Here is a 17,990-nt window from a genome sequence, read left to right on the forward strand (position 1 = left end):
GAGTACACTGCTTATTACTCTTATTTCCAAGGAATAAAATCATCCTCATATGTGACAAACAGGAGACACCTTTGTATCTTAGCTTGATGTGACTCCTGTCTCCCTGGCCACATCCCAGCCTTTCTGACACCCAGGGGCCACAGAGAGGCCTGCTGACCCCAGTGCCTTCCTGGGAAGGAGGACCACTTTTACCCTTTAGCATGTCCCTGAGGGCCCTGCCAACCATTAACTGAGTCTGGACATATAGGTCCCAGGGTCTTATACCTGACACAAGGCTTTCACTACCCTAGTGGAATTATGCAGAATTTTAATTAACAGCAGGATATTTTAGAGGGGGAAAAATCAGAACTGCTGAAAAGTTGCATGGTTTCTAATTTACCTGTACCTTCCTGAAAATCAATTTCATAAGTTTGAGCTCCCTACCCTGTCTTTGTATTGCATTGTTTGTATGAAATTCAATGTTTTGCTGTTGCAGATGTGTTACTTCATCATTGTTTATATCTGTCTGGTAGAGTAGCAGTTAAATAAAGATAATTTACAAGCAACAGCAATTGTTCTATAATAGTTTTAAAATTAATAATTGTAACTGATGACTTCTCTTGGCTTTGAAACAAACTAAAGAACTTACTTTTCATACTTTACTACTTGTTGCCCAGTTGTACAGAGCACGTTAAATTCCACCAGAGACCTGCACCTGTCAGACTGCAGTAATCGCCACACCTCCAGCTTCTGAATGATTCATCCCTTCTAGGAAGCCATGAGCACTTCTGTTTTCTGTGCTGCAAATCTCCTCTATCTATCTGATCTTAAGAAGACATTCTGGTGCAAAATTCCACCTGTATTTAGCTTGATATTTACTGAGTCCTTTCTGTAAGCAAAACCTACATCGAGATGAATTCAGATCCTCTTACAGTTTCAAGAGTGCCATTGTACCAAAACAGAAGAAGCAAGTTCTCAGTGATATAAACTCTTCTTGTGATAATTAAGAAATAATTATCAAAAATCTTAGATGGCTCACAATGTTTAAAATGATGGGGAGAGGAATGAATAGTTCACAGCGTAAGGAAAATATGTAGTTTCATTAGTCACTTTCCTAAATAGCTTCAGTCTCATTAGAAAAATTATGTTAGAACATTACATGACACATGAAAGAAAAACAAACCAGAAAAGAAATAAAGTTTAAAAATGATGATTTTGTGTATCAGAATGTTTTGGTTCCCCTCTAATTCAGTTTGGTAAAGTTTAGAAATTAATAAGGAATTAGTGTGTGGCACTTTAAGCAAATTGTGGTATCAGTTGCTTATGATTCCAGCTTTCTGAACACCCATAATGCCCATGGGAAGATCATTTTTGAGTAGCTACACATGGAGCTTGAAGCCAAGCGTTTGCTCTCCTGACGAGTGATTAAATATTAGGAAATACTGGCCCTAAAGGCATTTTTATGATCATACATCCAACTGACTCAATCAATGAAATTCTTTTTGTGGAACTGAAAATGTTATGAGATGATCTATACTTTGCCTTGTGGGAAGGGATATCTCATTTCTGGCTGCACTGGTAGGGCACACTGAAGTATGGTGAGAAAGAGTATCCTAGTTTAAGCAAAGAACTTGAAATCCTCTTTTAGTCCTCAACAGCAAAACTCAAAACATTAAGATCAGTAAAGTATTCTACCTATGGAGAATCACTAGGAAGTGGTAGAATGTTCAAGATTCAGACCCTTGTCCCTGCTCTTGGCATAGTATACTTCCCCTGGTTTCATAGGCCCTTTATTTCCTCTGAATTCTAGATGTGATTTTCAAAGGTCTATCCTTAAGTCAGAACATTTTTTATTAGAGATGAGGGAGTGGTAATTATTGTTGTATTATGCATCATCTCACGTTTTTAAGGCTATGATCATCGTAACTGGTGGCTAGCAGCTCTTCAGAAACTTTCACCACAGAATTAGTTGGTGTTTTCACTGGAGACAAAAGGAAAATAAAATTTTAAGCACTATTAGTCCTGTATTCGTTCACACTTACAGAAGGACATTTTTTACATGCGCTCTGGAAGACCTGCCCCACAATGGGGATGGATGTGTACTTTGAATCAACTGCTTTAATTACAGTGGCAACCTGCTTGCCAGGGATCAGTCTGGGGCCTGCTTCAGTTGTCTTCAGCTCTAATTTCTGCCTGCATAACACCAAAGAGAAATAACATCATAAGGATTCATTCTTTTGAGTGAACAAGATACTAATTGCCATTTTGATAGCAAAAACCCTGTATATTATCATATTCAAGTAGTATGAGTTCAAGCTTTGGCATCTCCAGAGGTAACTAAAACTTTGATATAACTGTGAAGACTTCCTGAACAACAATTTTATTGAAAGATTTGAAAATTTAAATCTTAGCTTTCAAAATATTATGACAAGAGAATATTAGAAAGAAAATTTTCCTGGATGCTGAACAAGATATGGGATGTCAGCCCTTCTGAATTTAGCCTAGCTCTCTGGAAACAATATTTCAATACAACCACACATCACTTATTAACCAAGACTGATAGGGGAGCTTAATTTCCAAACTGGCCTCAATATTATTATTGTCTGACACGCTCTTCCAAATTTTGTCTCTCTTTAAAAGGTAGGATCTGGATTCCTCCCCTTGGAACTGGACAGGACTCTGTGATTGCCCCAACTGGCAGAGGAGTGCAGGAGTTAGTTACTCTATGATGTGGAGGCTATGTCATGCAAAGGAATTCAGCTTTCATCTGCAAGCTGGCAGCACAAGTGCCTTTGGAATTTTGACTGCCAGATGAGAAGCCTGGCTGCCTGAGGGGCCAGGGAGAGAGGACACAAAGAGGAGATGCAGAGGAGCTACCTGTGTTTGAGCTACTTAGCTCAAGCACCAGGCAAGTAAGGGACAACCTTTGAATAATTCCAACCTGGCCAGTGACTGCAGCTGCTTAGCAGACATGAGCCAAGGTCAAGTTGGGCCAAGCAAGGCCAGAAATATAAGAAACAATACTACAGTGATCGTAGTGTTTTACACCCTGAGTTGGGGTGGTATAGAAATGGAAACCCAATAGACTTGATAAGTAATTAAATTTTCATTTTGTATAAAAATATATGAAAACAATATATACTGTGAAGTACGGTGTAAAATTCTACTCCAGATGAGAAATTTCAAGTTTTTATGGTTTGAGGAACTTCTCCCATAATTGTGCATTCATTTGGTTCTGACACTAGGGCAACTTCACAGGAAATATTGGGGAGGAAGTGGCATAAGATATACCACATCCAGTGATGAGAAGTGTTCTTCTAGAATTAAAATCGCAAAACAACTTTTAAATCCAGTTCTTCATTCTGTAGGACTATTCTGGACACAGAAATGGTCTCAAGTTGGCACAACAGAATTAAATACTTAAATGCTCCACCAAAAATCACCAAAAATTTATTTCACCAAAAATTCTGTCACATCTCTTTACTATGGAACTTTTGATGTTTCTTAATGATAATTTTTTTTAAACCCCCAAGGAAAGAAAATACACATGCTACTACGTTTTAACCTTAATATTAAAAACATTTGACACAGAAATTAGAAAATAAACTGTAATAAATGAAACAATTGTCATCTTAAAATTTCAATTCAACAAATCACTCATTTTAATGAAATTTTGTTAAAATGGTATTTACTGTATTATAAATGATTGAAGACTAAAGATGAACAGGATATAATCACTACAATATTTCAAGGAACTCACACTTGAAACAAGAAAGCACTGTGTGCACACACACACCCATTTACTAATCAAATATAATCATATATCAACAAACAGCAAAGAAAGTAAACATTTCAGCAATATCTTACTGTGATACTATTCTTCCTTTTATGGTGTTTAGGAAATTCAGCACAAAAGTATGGATTTCTTCTGAAACCACAGCTAACACAAAGCTGTCTTCTATTTTATAGGTAGTAACAGAGGTAGCTTTCGAACTGACACCTAAGACCTAAATAAATAAATAAATGGGTATCTTTTAAACAAATGATCAGTCAGATTTTAGTGTTTGAAATGAGTCAAATAACAAATTATCTTCCTGACCCTCTTCACCCATCCCCACACTTACAACATGTTTAAATGTGTGTTCATATGACACGTGTGAAACTAGAATCTAAGCTAACATTTTTAAATGTTTCCCAAATCTACCACTATTTTATTTTTCTCCTATTTTAAATTAATCTGTACAAGACATAATTATTCAAATGCCTCAAAGAGACTAATACCAATCATACCTGATTTTGGGTTGTAAATCCAGACCTCTCTATTTTACATGAATCTAAGGCCTTAATTTTGACCACTTTATCCTGCTGAGCCTGGTAGGTCACTTTACAATGACCAGAAGCATCTACCTAAAAAAGAAAAGCAAGAACATAATGGGAGCAGGCCTGGATTATTTGAATTTCACTAGGAGGTGGCTTTGAAATTGAGGTCCCTAACACGCCCTTAGGGAATGCTTCTATTTCTCCCCAGGGCTGACAAACCAGACCGAAAGAACTCAAGGTTTCCAATAGCAGACAATTCTTTCTCATCTTCTTTGGTTTAGTCTTATGCAGTTTTCACATTGCCCCACTTTTCTCTCCACCCAAAAAGAGCTGGGCAAATGGGTAATTACAAGTCAAGGAGTGTTGATTCTTAAGGCTGTAGCTACAGTGTGTGCATGTTACTTTGAAGAGCTGAGTATGATTAGACTTTTCAGAAAAAAACTGTAGGATTAATTAAACTCATTATTAGCTACCTCAGCAGTCTGAGTTTAGGCTAATGCATCCATGTGGGTGCTGCTTAGCTTCCCTGAGATTTCCCTTGGGCTTCGGCCAGGACCATCCCTGTCTTATTTCAGCAAGCTAGCCAACATTAGCTATCAGACATTCTCATCCCTTCATGGGCTGGCTGGAAAGGTTGGACTCTAGCCTTAGCCCCAGGTGTGATACTGGGAGAACTGCTCAACTTCTCTGATTAACTTAAGTTCCTGAATTTGCAAAATGAGGGCCACCGGTATAGCTTAGTGGTACCCCATACTGATAATGCATCCAAATTATCTGAGAAGAGGGTTACAGATTCTTGAATAGAGGGGATACAGATTCTTGAATCCAGGGAATCCATTTTTTCCTAAGCTCCCCAATAGGATAATGGTGTCTGGCGATGTCTAGGAACTACTAGAATGATCCCTAAGGTTTTGTGCATATCTAACAATTATCCAAAGCCTCCCTAATAAAACTGATTCTAATTCTCTTTACCCTGAATTTAAATAATAAAACATTGGCATAAATGGCAGTTATTTCATATGTTAATGAGATTTGACCACCCAACTTAACTTGTCTGAGCAATACCATATGAGTAACTCTTCTACCAGAGTTGGATAAGTTAGAATTCTCAAAACAATTTTGCTAACCCTACTGACCAATACAATGCTGAAACCTTAGTAATGTTAGCAAGTACCTCATTGGTGGTTCCAGAGCTTAATTGCATCTGAAACAGGCTGGCCAGGCCTCTCTTGAGATTTTCTATGGCCACTGGCTCGTTCTGATATGAGTAGAACTCTTTGACCTAAGGGAGGAAAAAGAGAAACATAAAGAAGCACAAATGCCTCATTCATCAGATTTGGTTAAATATGTGGTTGGAAAGCTCATATTCTTGCCCCATTAACTCTGGGAGAACGTGATTTGTTACTACAAAACTGTGACTTCTTTTTATTGAAAAGAAACTAAATTTCTCAGAAGCTAGATCATCAGGATGTGAAATTCAGGGGGCTGATGATGAAGGTTCTGACTGTGATCAGCACTGATAAAAATGGAAAGAGCCCTGACAAAGGCTGAGATTTCTATGAAAACAAGAATTGTCCACAGAAGAAAATTTAGGAACATTCTCTTTGAACATATCTCCCTGTTCTTTACCTGTTACCACGCTTGAAACAGAAACTAACCAGCATATAAAGTAACAGAAAATAGGAGGACTCTTAGAAAATCACAACCCTGCAGACTTCTGAACAGCTCATGCTCTATAGGCTCTGACAAGGGCCAGGCAGCCCATGTACCCAGGGGCAAAACTCCTCAGGGGCAACATTTTCCCACTGCATTCACCTGGATTTGGGTAATTGGAGACGCATAGGCTGGAAGACTGGAGGTTGAGATTGTGACCCCAGGTACTGCTGTAAGGTGCCCTTTAGAAGGTGGAAAAAGGTCAAAATGGTGAGGGTGGCTATGGTTTGGCGGCAATAATAAGTGACTCGGCTTTGTTTTATCCCTGACATCTTAGCCACAGTGCCTTTCATCATTTTGATAGGTTAGCTCATGTATAAAAAATAGGATGAAAATACAAAGAGAATTTTCTGGAAGGTGGCTGCTGGTTTTCACTCCATATTTACTCTAAACTTTTCACACAGTTTAGAAATAGGAGATAGATACATCTTCCCTGTAAAAATTCCCAAGGTCTCTGATAATTATAGCTGAGCATTTCTACCAAAATATCTTGAATATTTCTATTTCTATTTCTCTTTAAATACAACTATGACTTTTCAAGTAAAACAGAAAGTTCAGTAATTATGCAATGAATTTAATTAATATCACTATGAATAATTTGGCCTACGCAAAAGTCTCTCATGCCTTAGAAGAAGAAAATATTTTGTCTGCATTACTCAAACAAGTGTCTCGAATCTCTATTTTTACTTCCTTCCATACACTCTGCCTAGTGACAGATTTACTAGATACTTTATTTGGCAATCAATTTTAGCTATTACACTGGACAAACCTATAAATGTTGGAATAGTGCTGTTTGTCCCAGTTAAAAAGGAACTGGAATAATGACCTCAGTGTCTGAAAATCCTTGGGGTCATATTCTCAAACAGATCACCAGCAATTTTCTCAGAAAAGGCTGAGTTCGTGATGTTCTCTATGGTAAACAGGGCCCAATTTCCTTTAGCAGTGAGTGTCACGTCTGTTGCAGATATTTGACGGGAGGCTCTGTCCAGATAGGGTGCCTATCAGGGTTTATAACTGGGTTACTTGAGCCCAGTGCACACATGGGTATGGCCTGTAACTTTTTGGTCTTAGATATTTTAGAAAGCAAGTGAGGAAAATACTATCCTGTCATCATTAGCTTCAATTTCCTTCTAGATTACAGAATATACCTACTTAAAATGTTTCACCTAAAATTTCAGGAAACCCAGTTCTTGGATTTAATTTGGACTATGCAAGTACTCTCCTGTTAGTGACTCACTTCTATGGTGAAGTTTTGATCTTGATCTCTAGATTCGTAAGAAAATGATGTTTGAACATTATTTTTTCCTGACAGGCTGAAAAATGTAAACAAGGAGACACAAAGAAAATTCTTTGTAATTTGTTTCTTTCTCTAGAACTAGAAAATGGACCAGACTTTTTTTTGGGGGGGGGCGGGTACCGGGGATCAAACTTGGGACCTTTTGCTTGAAAGGTAGGAGGTGGAACCACTGAGCTAAATCCCTGGCCCTCAGACTTTTATTTTATATGACTGCTATACCCAGGGCCAGAATTCTGTTTCTTTAGAGCAGAAAAGTGAGATCCAGGGCTGGAGATTTAGCTCAGTGGTTGCGCCACCTGCCTTGCAAGTGCAAGGACTGGAGTTCGATCCCCAGTACCAAAAAAAAGGAAGAAAAGTGAGATCCAAAGTGAAGACAGTTCTTGTGTGTATATTAGCTGTGCATAGCTTATAATAATAAATCTGAACTTTGCAGTTCAATCCATGTGACCATTGCAGCAATAATCTTAAATTCATTGTTTCACAATAGGAGCTGAGTAAGTTTTGTTATACTCAAGCCATAAAGCTGATTACTTCATTCAGTAGTGAATGAGCTCTGAACACCTGAGAGGACACAGCTCTTATCTGAACTCACACTCAGCCTCCACAGAGCAGCACTGGGCACAACCTGGTTACAGACTAAGCTCTTAATGAAAGGAAAGCAAGTCTAGAGGTGTTGGTGTAGGTGCAGGTCAATTTGGAATACAGAGGCCCCACTCATCCGTGGCTCTTAGGAAGGAAATGTTTCTCTACTTGCTCCCTTCATTATGTATATTCTTTAATAAGAGGAGGCAAAGTTACATGAAGTGGACAAACAGCAAAATGAATTAAAAAGATCCCAGCAAAGAATGATAGTCATTTTATCTCTGATATGAACCTAAGACAGAACATAGCTAGGAAATGTCACATTTGGATACAAATGGTGAAGAAAATTCTAAAGCTTTCAAAGTGAGTTTGAAAGATATCATTTGCCCTGTTGGAGATTCAGTGTGTACAGAAGTCACACAGGAGATTCAGAGAGCCAATCGATGGCTGGAAACAGCACAAAACAAGAGGCCCACTCAGAAGCCATTTGGTTAATTTAATTGACACAGACAGTCAAAACCAGAACAGAAAATCTGGTAATTATCTAGTTAATTGGATGAGCATTTCAGGCCCAGTGAGAATTTATGCTATAATTGGAAGTACCTTTCCCTTGTCAGTGTTGATTTAACCAGATAATTGTCACATTTCCAACTTAGTTTGTGATTTTTTAGACAAAACTAGAGTCCTATCCAAAAAATAAAATGTGCAATGATATGTATCCAAGTAACTTGATAAGTTCTCTTTCATGATGTCAACATGGGAGCTTCAAATGGGAGGGGAGAAAGGACCTCTGGAAGTACACTGATACATACAGACAAGCATCCTTGCAATCACAGGACGTTTAAGTAACATTTAAATTCAGCCTAGGATAAAATGCTCTCAAAGACAATTGCCATCAGCAGTTTACCCTGTCTTTGAATAATTTCTGTCACAGTAAGCAGAAACAACAGTTAAAGTGATGATACTCCTGACAACAATGTGGCCAAAAAGTCTACTTGGCTTCTCCATCTCCAGGGTCAAGTTTTTCCAAGGACTTCTTGTATAGTTAAGAGTTACGATGATGTACTTTAGCCTGTGGCTACAGGAAGCCACCCCACATCATAGCTCCTCTACAACTGGCCCATTAATACCCTGAAATAATGATGTGGCAGCTCCATCCCAGCCTTTGAACAGTGAGGGCACCAAGTCCTTTCATGTGTGTAACAAAAGACTTTGTACTCAACTGCCAGTGAAGGAGCTATAAAATGATTTGTTGTCACTAAGATTATAAATGTAACTAATATTTAATGGACTCAAGTGTCTTGCCACATTGCAAGCCCAGACCAAAAAAATAAGTGTTTCACATTGTTAATAAAGTACAGCCATATGCAAATCAAGTAAATGAACACAGATGGTAAAGAATAAAATAAGGAACACGTAAGTCAACTGAAGACAGCATTTTACCAAGTACTTTTCAGGCAGAACACAGTAGCACATAGAAGCTTGAGCATAGACTCTATTTCAAATACCAGCTTTTCTACTTGCCAGTTATGTGACCCTATTCAAGTTTCTTAAGATCTCTTAACCTTGTTCCTCATCTATCACAAGAGGATGATAAAGCACATGGTTCCTAGGGTAATCCCTGGGATAAGAGACTAATACAGGTAAAGACTTCAGTCAGTGCCTCACAATAGTAAGTGTCTGATACACTTTAGCTACAGTTAAATAAACAATAAGCAAACACTCTCTGGAATTCTGAGAATTATTTTAGCTTCAGATAACCTTATCAGTTCATGCTTTGATTTTCATCAGCCCACATACATAGTGCCCAATACTTCACAGAGTATACATGCTTCTCAATTCCAAATATATTAAGACCATTTAAAATAAACTGAACTCAAACCATAAATAGTGCATACTTACAGAACTTTCTGATCAGATTTCCAATGAAATTACAGTGTTCATTCATTATTTCGATATATTAAATGCATTTTCAGTTCAGAGTTCAAAGAATCTCTAATTTTAAAAGAATGAACCTTACCTTAGACATGCCATGCCTTTCTAAAGCTTGAACTTTGTACTTTAGCCAGATCTCAATATCCTCATAAGAGTTTAAAATCACTTATCTAAATTATCATTGCATTGTAATTTGTCTGCATTCTTGAATTTATCTAATTATCCAGTTGACTAGGATTTATCCAGTAGATTTATCCAATAGTTTCTGTGGATAACTTGCTCTGTTACACTATCTTTGTAACCCTTCCTAATTTAATAAGGGATGTGCTGTTTAAATTAAGCCTCTCATCAATAAAGAAATACTTGATTTTCCTAAAAAGATTTTTACAAAAATAGAAAACAAATTGGCTAGAATATATAAAAGAATTTGGGACACTGGTTTACTGTAGAAACATTTAAATTTCAGCTTCTGCTTATTAATTCTTGAAATAATTCCATTTACCATGAAATCAGTGAAAACACTATTACCTTAAAATAATATGTACACAGGAGGGAATTAAATAGGGAATTGGAGAAAAGACCCCCTCAAAGGCTCCTCACCTTTCCACGGATTAGATGAAGGAGTATGGGTCTTTGCAGAGCCTCCAAGTTTTGCTTTCCTAGGATTTTAGGTGAATTTTTTCCTTTGAAGATGCTCTTCTCCCCTCTCTGCTGATTCACATCTTCAACTTTTACATCTGTCATCTACAGTCATGGAGAGAAGCCTATTAGAAAAACTTCTCGAGTCTGTCTCCATCAGAGTTTCTTAGAAAATAAAATGGTAAAGAAATAGACCAACTGAGATTATCATTTTTTTATCCATGATCGTAGGACATTGCCACTCCCTTCAAAAGAATGGAGATGGTATTTAAAAAATTAGATTTTCTAATTAGGCAAAAATACTGTACTTAAAGAACTCTGTGATTTTGGGTTTACAATAACTGACTTAAAGATGGCTCTTTTATGTCATTGTTGAACAGGTGCTGTTCTCTCTGTACAATAGTATTTGTCTGAATGCACTTCTGCTCCATTCAGCTGTATATGGAGCACTGGAAGTAAAGAGTCTAGTTACCGAGAAAGACTGGACGCAGTGTTTTCTGCAAGTTATCTTACTGTTCTGTTGAGAAAAGCCTCAGAGTAGTGGATGATGACTATGGGAGCCAACTTGGGGAAAGAAATGTTAAAGACATCTAGGAAACAAAGATCACTTGTAAATGTTCTGCAATGGACCTCATTATAAAGAACAGCAGTTATTACTTGTTCCAAGTTCTTGGTCCTGCACTGCTATTTCATGCTAACACAAGAAAGAATAACTGACTTTGCTAAAGGAATCTATTGCCTTTAGGTTCTTGAGAAACAAATATGGAACCACCATATATAAAAGTGGAAAATCTTTATAGATTATCTAACTTGGTCTCTATTCCTAATGCATGAATCTAAACCATCATAGCTGACCAAATACTGCCATGAAAGGGAGCAGTTGGTTCTTCCTCAGGGAGAATACGAAATAGGTTCACTCCCTCCTTGGTAACTTCCTGTTCAATCAAGGAACTTCTAATTCACCTTCCCTTTCAGTTACAGCAATATCAGTTGTTTTCAACAGGACATGGAGTGCAGATCCCTCTCTCCTAGAACATTTTGAATGGATTCCAGTTTAATGTCCCTACTAATATTACATATGGAACGGGACACCTTACTCCGGCTACTCACCAACATATACTGTCTACTTGCCTGCTTCAATGATTTGGAAAACTCAGATTGCTTTTGATGAGCAAAAACTTAAAAACTGTGGATCCAGTACTTAAAATTTTATGTCAAAATATAAACTAAATGATTTTATAAACAAGTGCACAGAAGTGCTGTCAAATGTCACATTTCTCAGAGACTTTGCTGACATCCAATCCTATGTGGGGACATTGTTGTCATTTTTGTAGTTGGAAGAAAATGCCCACCTTGATTTGGATTAGTTGGTCGTCATCACCGTCAGGGCTCCTCCACAGCAAGACAGCATCCACACTGGATGAAATTCGGTAGCCCACATTGTCTTGGGGTTTTCCTTTGCCTCCATCAAGAAAAACTTCAGTGGAATATGTGAGCTTATATATCTGGTCATTATTTAGTGAAAGGCCAGTTGTGTGACCTGCATAAAGACAGGGACACAACCACATTTTAACTGGAAGACATCTGTCAGGCTGGGGAGCACACAGTCATTCCACAATTGCTTTCCTCTAGCTTGCAGGGGGCCTCACTGGGAGCTGAGTGTCTGCTGACTTGAGGAAAGTGCTGAAATCAGTAGCTTGAAAAACATAAATAAACTGAGGAACTAGCAGACAAATAAGCTATCACTTCAGAAAACATTAATGTATCTGTCTAATCAATTATTACATTATCCAGTATTACCCTGGTTGAACAATAGGACATTTTGAAAGAGAAATAGCATTGCTTCACATTTTTTCCCCTTGGTGGTACTGGGAATTGAGCCCCAGGACCTTCACATTGAGCTACATCCTCAGCCCTTTTATTTTACAGGGTTTCTTTTTTTTTTTTTGGTACTGGGGATCAAACTCGGGTCCCTGTGCTTGCGCAGTAGGCAGTGAAACCACTGAGCTAAAATCGCCGGCCCTCAGCCCATTTTATAAAGATTTTCTTTTCGAGACAGAGTCTCACTAAGTTGCCCATGCTGGGATTGAACTTGTGATCCTTCTGTCTCATCCACCTGGAGTGCTGGGATTACAGGCATGGGCTACCATGCCTGGCTGTATAGCTTTTCATTGTGTGAATAGGATGAGTTTAAGTAGAGGTCCTGCCAGAAATTGTTTTATAAATTTAATAAGAAAAATTTGTAATTCATAAGAACCATTTGTAATCAACATATTGTTAACACCAACAGTTAGATGCCAATGTAGTTATAGAAGTTAGATAGACAGTTTCCTAATTTGATATTTAAAGAATAGCCTCTAGTGTACTTTATTAATTAAGCAAACTTTTAGTACAAAGGTACATTTCAGGGCTACCCATAGGTAAATTTAAATTAGCTGTGCCCAAATAAAATTATATTTTACTACATAAAATCTCAGCACAGGCTTAAATTTGTCAGGCCAGTTTAGCACCAAATAGAATACAAGAAAAACTGGCATATGGACACATTCACCCAGTTTCCATTTCAGTTCAATTTATCCCAAGAAACTGAAGAAGTAGAATCGAGACTTTTCCAGAACTGACTTGAAGTTTACGCTCAGGTAAATCCTTTGTCTATACTTTCTACACATGGCTCTCTGGAGGGTCGAGGAAGACTTGGTGCACACATTTTTCCTCTGGGTTAAGGGGGCTGCACTGTCGAGGTAACTACTGGTTGACCATTGTGGACAACCATAGCTTTTTCCTTCAGAAAGTGTAGATATAGAAAGAGGAACGGGAGGGATTAAGGTGACTTACTCAAAAGTGAGGAAACTGAAAAAGGGAGAAAAATTACTTTGAAAACAACACATCTGAAACGTTGCTTCCATCTACACAGTGACAAACTATTCCCCCAGCTCTGCCAGCTGCTAAAGGCCCCACTGTTCCAAGGAAAGGATGGTCAGACTGTATCGTCTCTAAGTTATTTGATTGACACTCAAAAATCCAATGAAGATGGACCTATTTTTACTCATTGCATAGATGAGGAAACGGAGGAGTGCAGAGATCATGCAATTCTCATCAGGTCATTAGTGGTGGAAACATGATTTGTACCGTGGCTTAGAAATAACTTATGCTGTATACTTGTAAGCTTTTAGATTGAATTCTTTTCCATTCCTAGGGAGTAAACTAGGAATTAATTCAATCAACAAGATGTTTTGAGTAACTACTATGTTGGGTGGTAGGGTATTTTGTAGACTTAGGCTAAAAACAAAAGAAGACAAAATTTATACCCTCATGAAGTTTATATTTAAGTGAGGTGATGGTGGGCCATAAAAATATAAGCAAATTATACAGCATATGAAAATGCTAATGAAGAAAACTGAGCTGGGAAAGACAGCAGGGTTCTGAGGGAACTGAAAGACTTCCATGAGATGGTGACAGTTTAGGTGGCCACCTAGACCCTTATGGAAAGAACATCTCCTGCCCCTGCTCTAGAAGATGCAGGTGGAGAAAATGTGAGCGCGGGTATCCAACACCACATCACATAGAACCTGAGGTGCAAGGATGAGAAGGCAGAGTCAGGACAAGGTCTGAAGGTTAGGAAATCTGGGGTCCTCCAGCCTCCCCTTCTGCACCCGCTGTGCATTCTGATGCGGGCTCTGCAGCAGGTTCAAACAACGGCTTTTTGGCTGGGAATGATGTTTTGGGCGGGAAGGCCTTTTTCACGCGTCTACGAAATTCCGCATGGGACATAAAGGAAGTATACATTGTCTTTGTCAGTCTTCACAGCAATTCTGAAAGGTGAGCATTGAACAAGAGCTGATAGAAGCCGACTCCGTGTCCAACCCAACAAAGCAGGTATGAAGCAGAATTTGATATGTAAATTTACTGAAATCCAAGCTGTGAACTACATGAAAGTGCTTTTGATTTAAAAAAAACTATGAAAATGTTGCAGGAAGGTAGTCAAATTCCAAAGCTTTTGAAATTTTTGTTAATTTTTTTCTTTTTTCTCTTTCTTTTTTTTTTTTTTGTACCAGGGATCAAACTCGGGACCTTGTGCTTGCACGGCAGGCGCTGGAACCACTGAGCTAAATCCCTGGCCCTGTTAATTTTTTTCTTAGTGTTACTCTACGGGTCAAAGGAATATGAAAAGGTACACAAAAAGATCAGTTCTTAACTAGAACTTGGAGGTGACAAAGCTAGGGGCAGAAAGGGCCTTGTTCATTCAAAGCTTTTTCCTTCCTTGTTCTACAGACCTAATATGCACTCTTTTGCCTAATTCTCACCTTAAGTGGTTCACATAGGTAGTGCATGATAGTGTTGTCCCTGGCATCCGTCCCCTTTGATAAGTATTTCTCTGCTTGCATCATTCAAGGAGCTCAAAACACTGGGGTACTGGGCACATGTTCCATTTCATTAATGACTTAGTTTCCTTTTAGGGTCTTTGGAGCATGGCCTTTTCTTTTCTTTTCTTTTTTGGTAGGGGGACTGATGTTAGATGACACCAAAAGAGAAAGTGATTTTATTCAAAAATGTCAGTACCTCTTCATTTTGATGCTTTAAGCATATTTAGAATTTTAAATGACCGAAAAACAATGACTTCTTAGTTTTGAATGTTTTAAAAAATATTTAGAGATACTGTACTCATCTGTAAAATTTAGATGGTACACTAGCACTGTCAATGGGATTAAGCAAGAAGACAAAACAGAGGGAAGTTGGTGTGTGCTGTAGTGAGGAATGCAATGGTACTAAGAATGAGAGCAGTGGAGATTAATGAATCCAGATAAGAAGGTCAGACGTAAAAGGTTGGGAGGCCAGTCAATGGGCTATAAAGTAAGGAGAGGTTCAGGGACTAAGACTGGAAGTGAAGGAACATTCAGGCTCAGAGGTGACAAAGCTGAAGGCACTAGATTCAGAAAATCTGCACACAGCCCTGAGGACAGACTCACCATGACAATAAAAAACAAACAAACAAACAAAACAGGGCAAACTTCTCTTGAGAAAGTTCACACGCAGCAAGTCATACAAACCCTGTTCCACACTCATCTTCATCCTAAGCCCTCCACCACTGGCCATAACTTCCTACCTGCCCTCAACACTTACCCAGGTCTTAGGATTTCCTAGACAGTTGCATTGGTAATCTAAACTAGACCCCCGGGAGTCCAAAATTTAGAATGGCCTGATTTTAAGGCAGAGTTTTCACATATAATTCACTAGTTAAATGTCAATCGTTATAAGGGCAAAAAAAAAAATCTATCTATCATCAAATCATGCCCCTGTGATCCCAAATGCTATCCCATCTAGGTAGAGAGAACTGTCTTGTACTTTTTATTCATAATATTCAGCACAAGGAATTTAAACTATGAAGCTCATGATGCTTATGATTTGGGGCCCTTCATTCGCCCAGACTACTTCCAAGACTTTGGAAGAAGACACTGCAATGTGTTCATACACCTCAACCTGTGTGTGGAACCTCTGGAAATGTAAGATGTTTTGTGGTCTTCTCTCAAAGACAGCCTCCTAATCATAGGAGCTTCAGGTTCTAGATAACTGGATTTGTTCCTGAGCTTGTATACAAGTTTACTTGTCACTTTCTGAACCACACTTTCCCTCTGTGGCTTTCTCTTGTGTGTGTGTTTGAATTTTTTGTAAGCATATTTGCAGTTTTCTAGTTTATATAATGGGAAAAAAGAAGCCCATAGCAACTGCTACAGCTCAGTTATTTTTCTAAAAATTATCAGGGTATTATGTTATTATGTTATTTATATCACTTGTATTTCAAATAGTCAACATTTTGACAGATAATAAAGTAGTATGTTTTCTATATAACAATTCTTAGATACAATTTACAAATCTACTTTTTCCTCATTGTTTTTCATCCAAGTAAAGATGTATCTTTATCCTTAAATACTAACTATTTTAGGCCCCGGGGATTTAGATCAGTGGTTCTGCTGCCTGCCCTGCAAGCACAAGGACCTGAGTTCGATCCCAGGTACCAAAAAAAAAAATACTAACCATTTTAGAAGATGATGAAAGTATTACCTTTTAAAGTGTGATTTGCTTAGGTGAAATAATTTAAATTCAGTCCTCTATTTATTGTTTCAATAATAAAATTTCCCCTTTCTCTTCATGTAGATATTTTCCACACAAAAAACCTTGAGACAAATTTTATGATCAAAAGCCACATTTACCTAAAACAGGTTTTTAAAATTTAAAGTGAATTGCTTCATATCAGTTGCTTAGAGTTTTAAAAACTGGACCCTATCATGCTAAATTGTTTGTTAAATCAGTAGGTTTTGACAGCATGCCTTAAAAGACTCTACAAAGTGATAATTGTATATAGGGCAACATCCAGAAATCCAGCGACTTTATAATCTAGATGATTTAAGATTCCACATCAGTATATTTCTGCATACAGCCCTCTGAAATCACTCCTCATAAAATATGGGGTTTCTCCTGCTTTTTTTCTAGTATCAATTCATATATTTTAAAATCAATTTCATCTTAAAATGGAAACTGTTACTAGCAACACTATTTTTCAAAGATAATGTCTTATTTCTTAAATCTATACCATGTACTTCTACTTTCTTTAATTCATCAGCTAGGGTTATTCTATTGGTTTTGAATGGTAAGAGAATTAAATACATTTCATTAATAATTCTTTAGCAATTTAAATGCCTTTTTATTGGGTCTAATTCTTGATGTTACATTGCTAAGCAACCAGAAAGAAATTTAAGAGCTGGGATTTTTCAATCCTCTTTTACAATTCAAATGAAGGAGTTGCATTCAGCATGACCAACAGCAGCAGGTAACAATAGCTGGCATCTTTATCCTCCCTTTAAAAATACACTATGATCGAAAAACTGAAGCAAGAAATACACTGGTTTGAGGATCTGAAATGAAAAGAAACTTCTATTTTCATAAAATAGAGTTGGAAATTTGAATTTGGTTTTCATTTCAACATGGTCATGCTTGCACAAACATTCCAAAGTTACATGGTTTTGAAGAGGGTTTAGTTAGATCTCTCCCCGCCCCCACTCTCTCTCTCATACTTCCGCCCAAAGTCTGAAATTAAAGTTTAGGGAAAGGCAAGACAAACTCACCTTTAACAGAAGCTGAGTAGGAGGAGATGAAGCAGAGGAAGAGCACAGCCAGGAGGATCATGCTGAGCAGCTGCCCTCCCTGCACTGGGAGCCAGAAGGGGCCTCTTCCGATGCAGCCAGCAAGGGAGTGAGCTCTCCAACCTGTGACGATAATGTTTATCTCTGGGGAAAGGTCAGATTCCAAATTCCAAAATCAGGACTTGGGTTCACTGAAGGGCTCCTTATTAATGATTAAACACAGGTGGGCTTTAGCTTTCAGTCTCTCACTCTTTTTAATTTTTTTTTTCACTGAAGAAGGAAATCAAGAAAGTTTTCAATTTTGAGAGCTAAGTAGCTTACCTGCCTATAACTGCAGAAGTACTCAGGGATATTCCAAGAGAACCAGTGGTGGACACTCTTCTGCT

At 38.0% G+C, this 17,990-nt stretch overlaps 1 protein-coding gene across 1 annotated transcript in view; it reads right to left on the minus strand.

Moving 5' to 3' along the window:
- Positions 1–17,755, minus strand: part of Mttp (microsomal triglyceride transfer protein) — a 41,953-nt gene extending 24,198 nt beyond the window's left edge. The window contains exons 1-7 of the mRNA XM_004866282.3: positions 17,587–17,755; positions 11,818–12,005; positions 10,427–10,570; positions 5,474–5,581; positions 4,270–4,386; positions 3,847–3,986; positions 2,022–2,172 (exon numbers count right to left, since the gene is read on the minus strand). Of these exons, the coding sequence (XP_004866339.2) occupies positions 2,022–2,172; positions 3,847–3,986; positions 4,270–4,386; positions 5,474–5,581; positions 10,427–10,570; positions 11,818–12,005; positions 17,587–17,647 (909 nt within the window). The 5' untranslated portion in view covers positions 17,648–17,755. The remainder of the gene's footprint in view (positions 1–2,021; positions 2,173–3,846; positions 3,987–4,269; positions 4,387–5,473; positions 5,582–10,426; positions 10,571–11,817; positions 12,006–17,586) is intronic.
- Positions 17,756–17,990: the final 235 nt, after the last annotated feature.

The sequence above is a fragment of the Heterocephalus glaber genome, unplaced genomic scaffold, assembly GCF_053883595.1.
Source record: "Heterocephalus glaber isolate CG9 unplaced genomic scaffold, H.glaber_assembly_v1.0 deba00001688, whole genome shotgun sequence".
NCBI lineage: Eukaryota > Metazoa > Chordata > Mammalia > Rodentia > Bathyergidae > Heterocephalus > Heterocephalus glaber.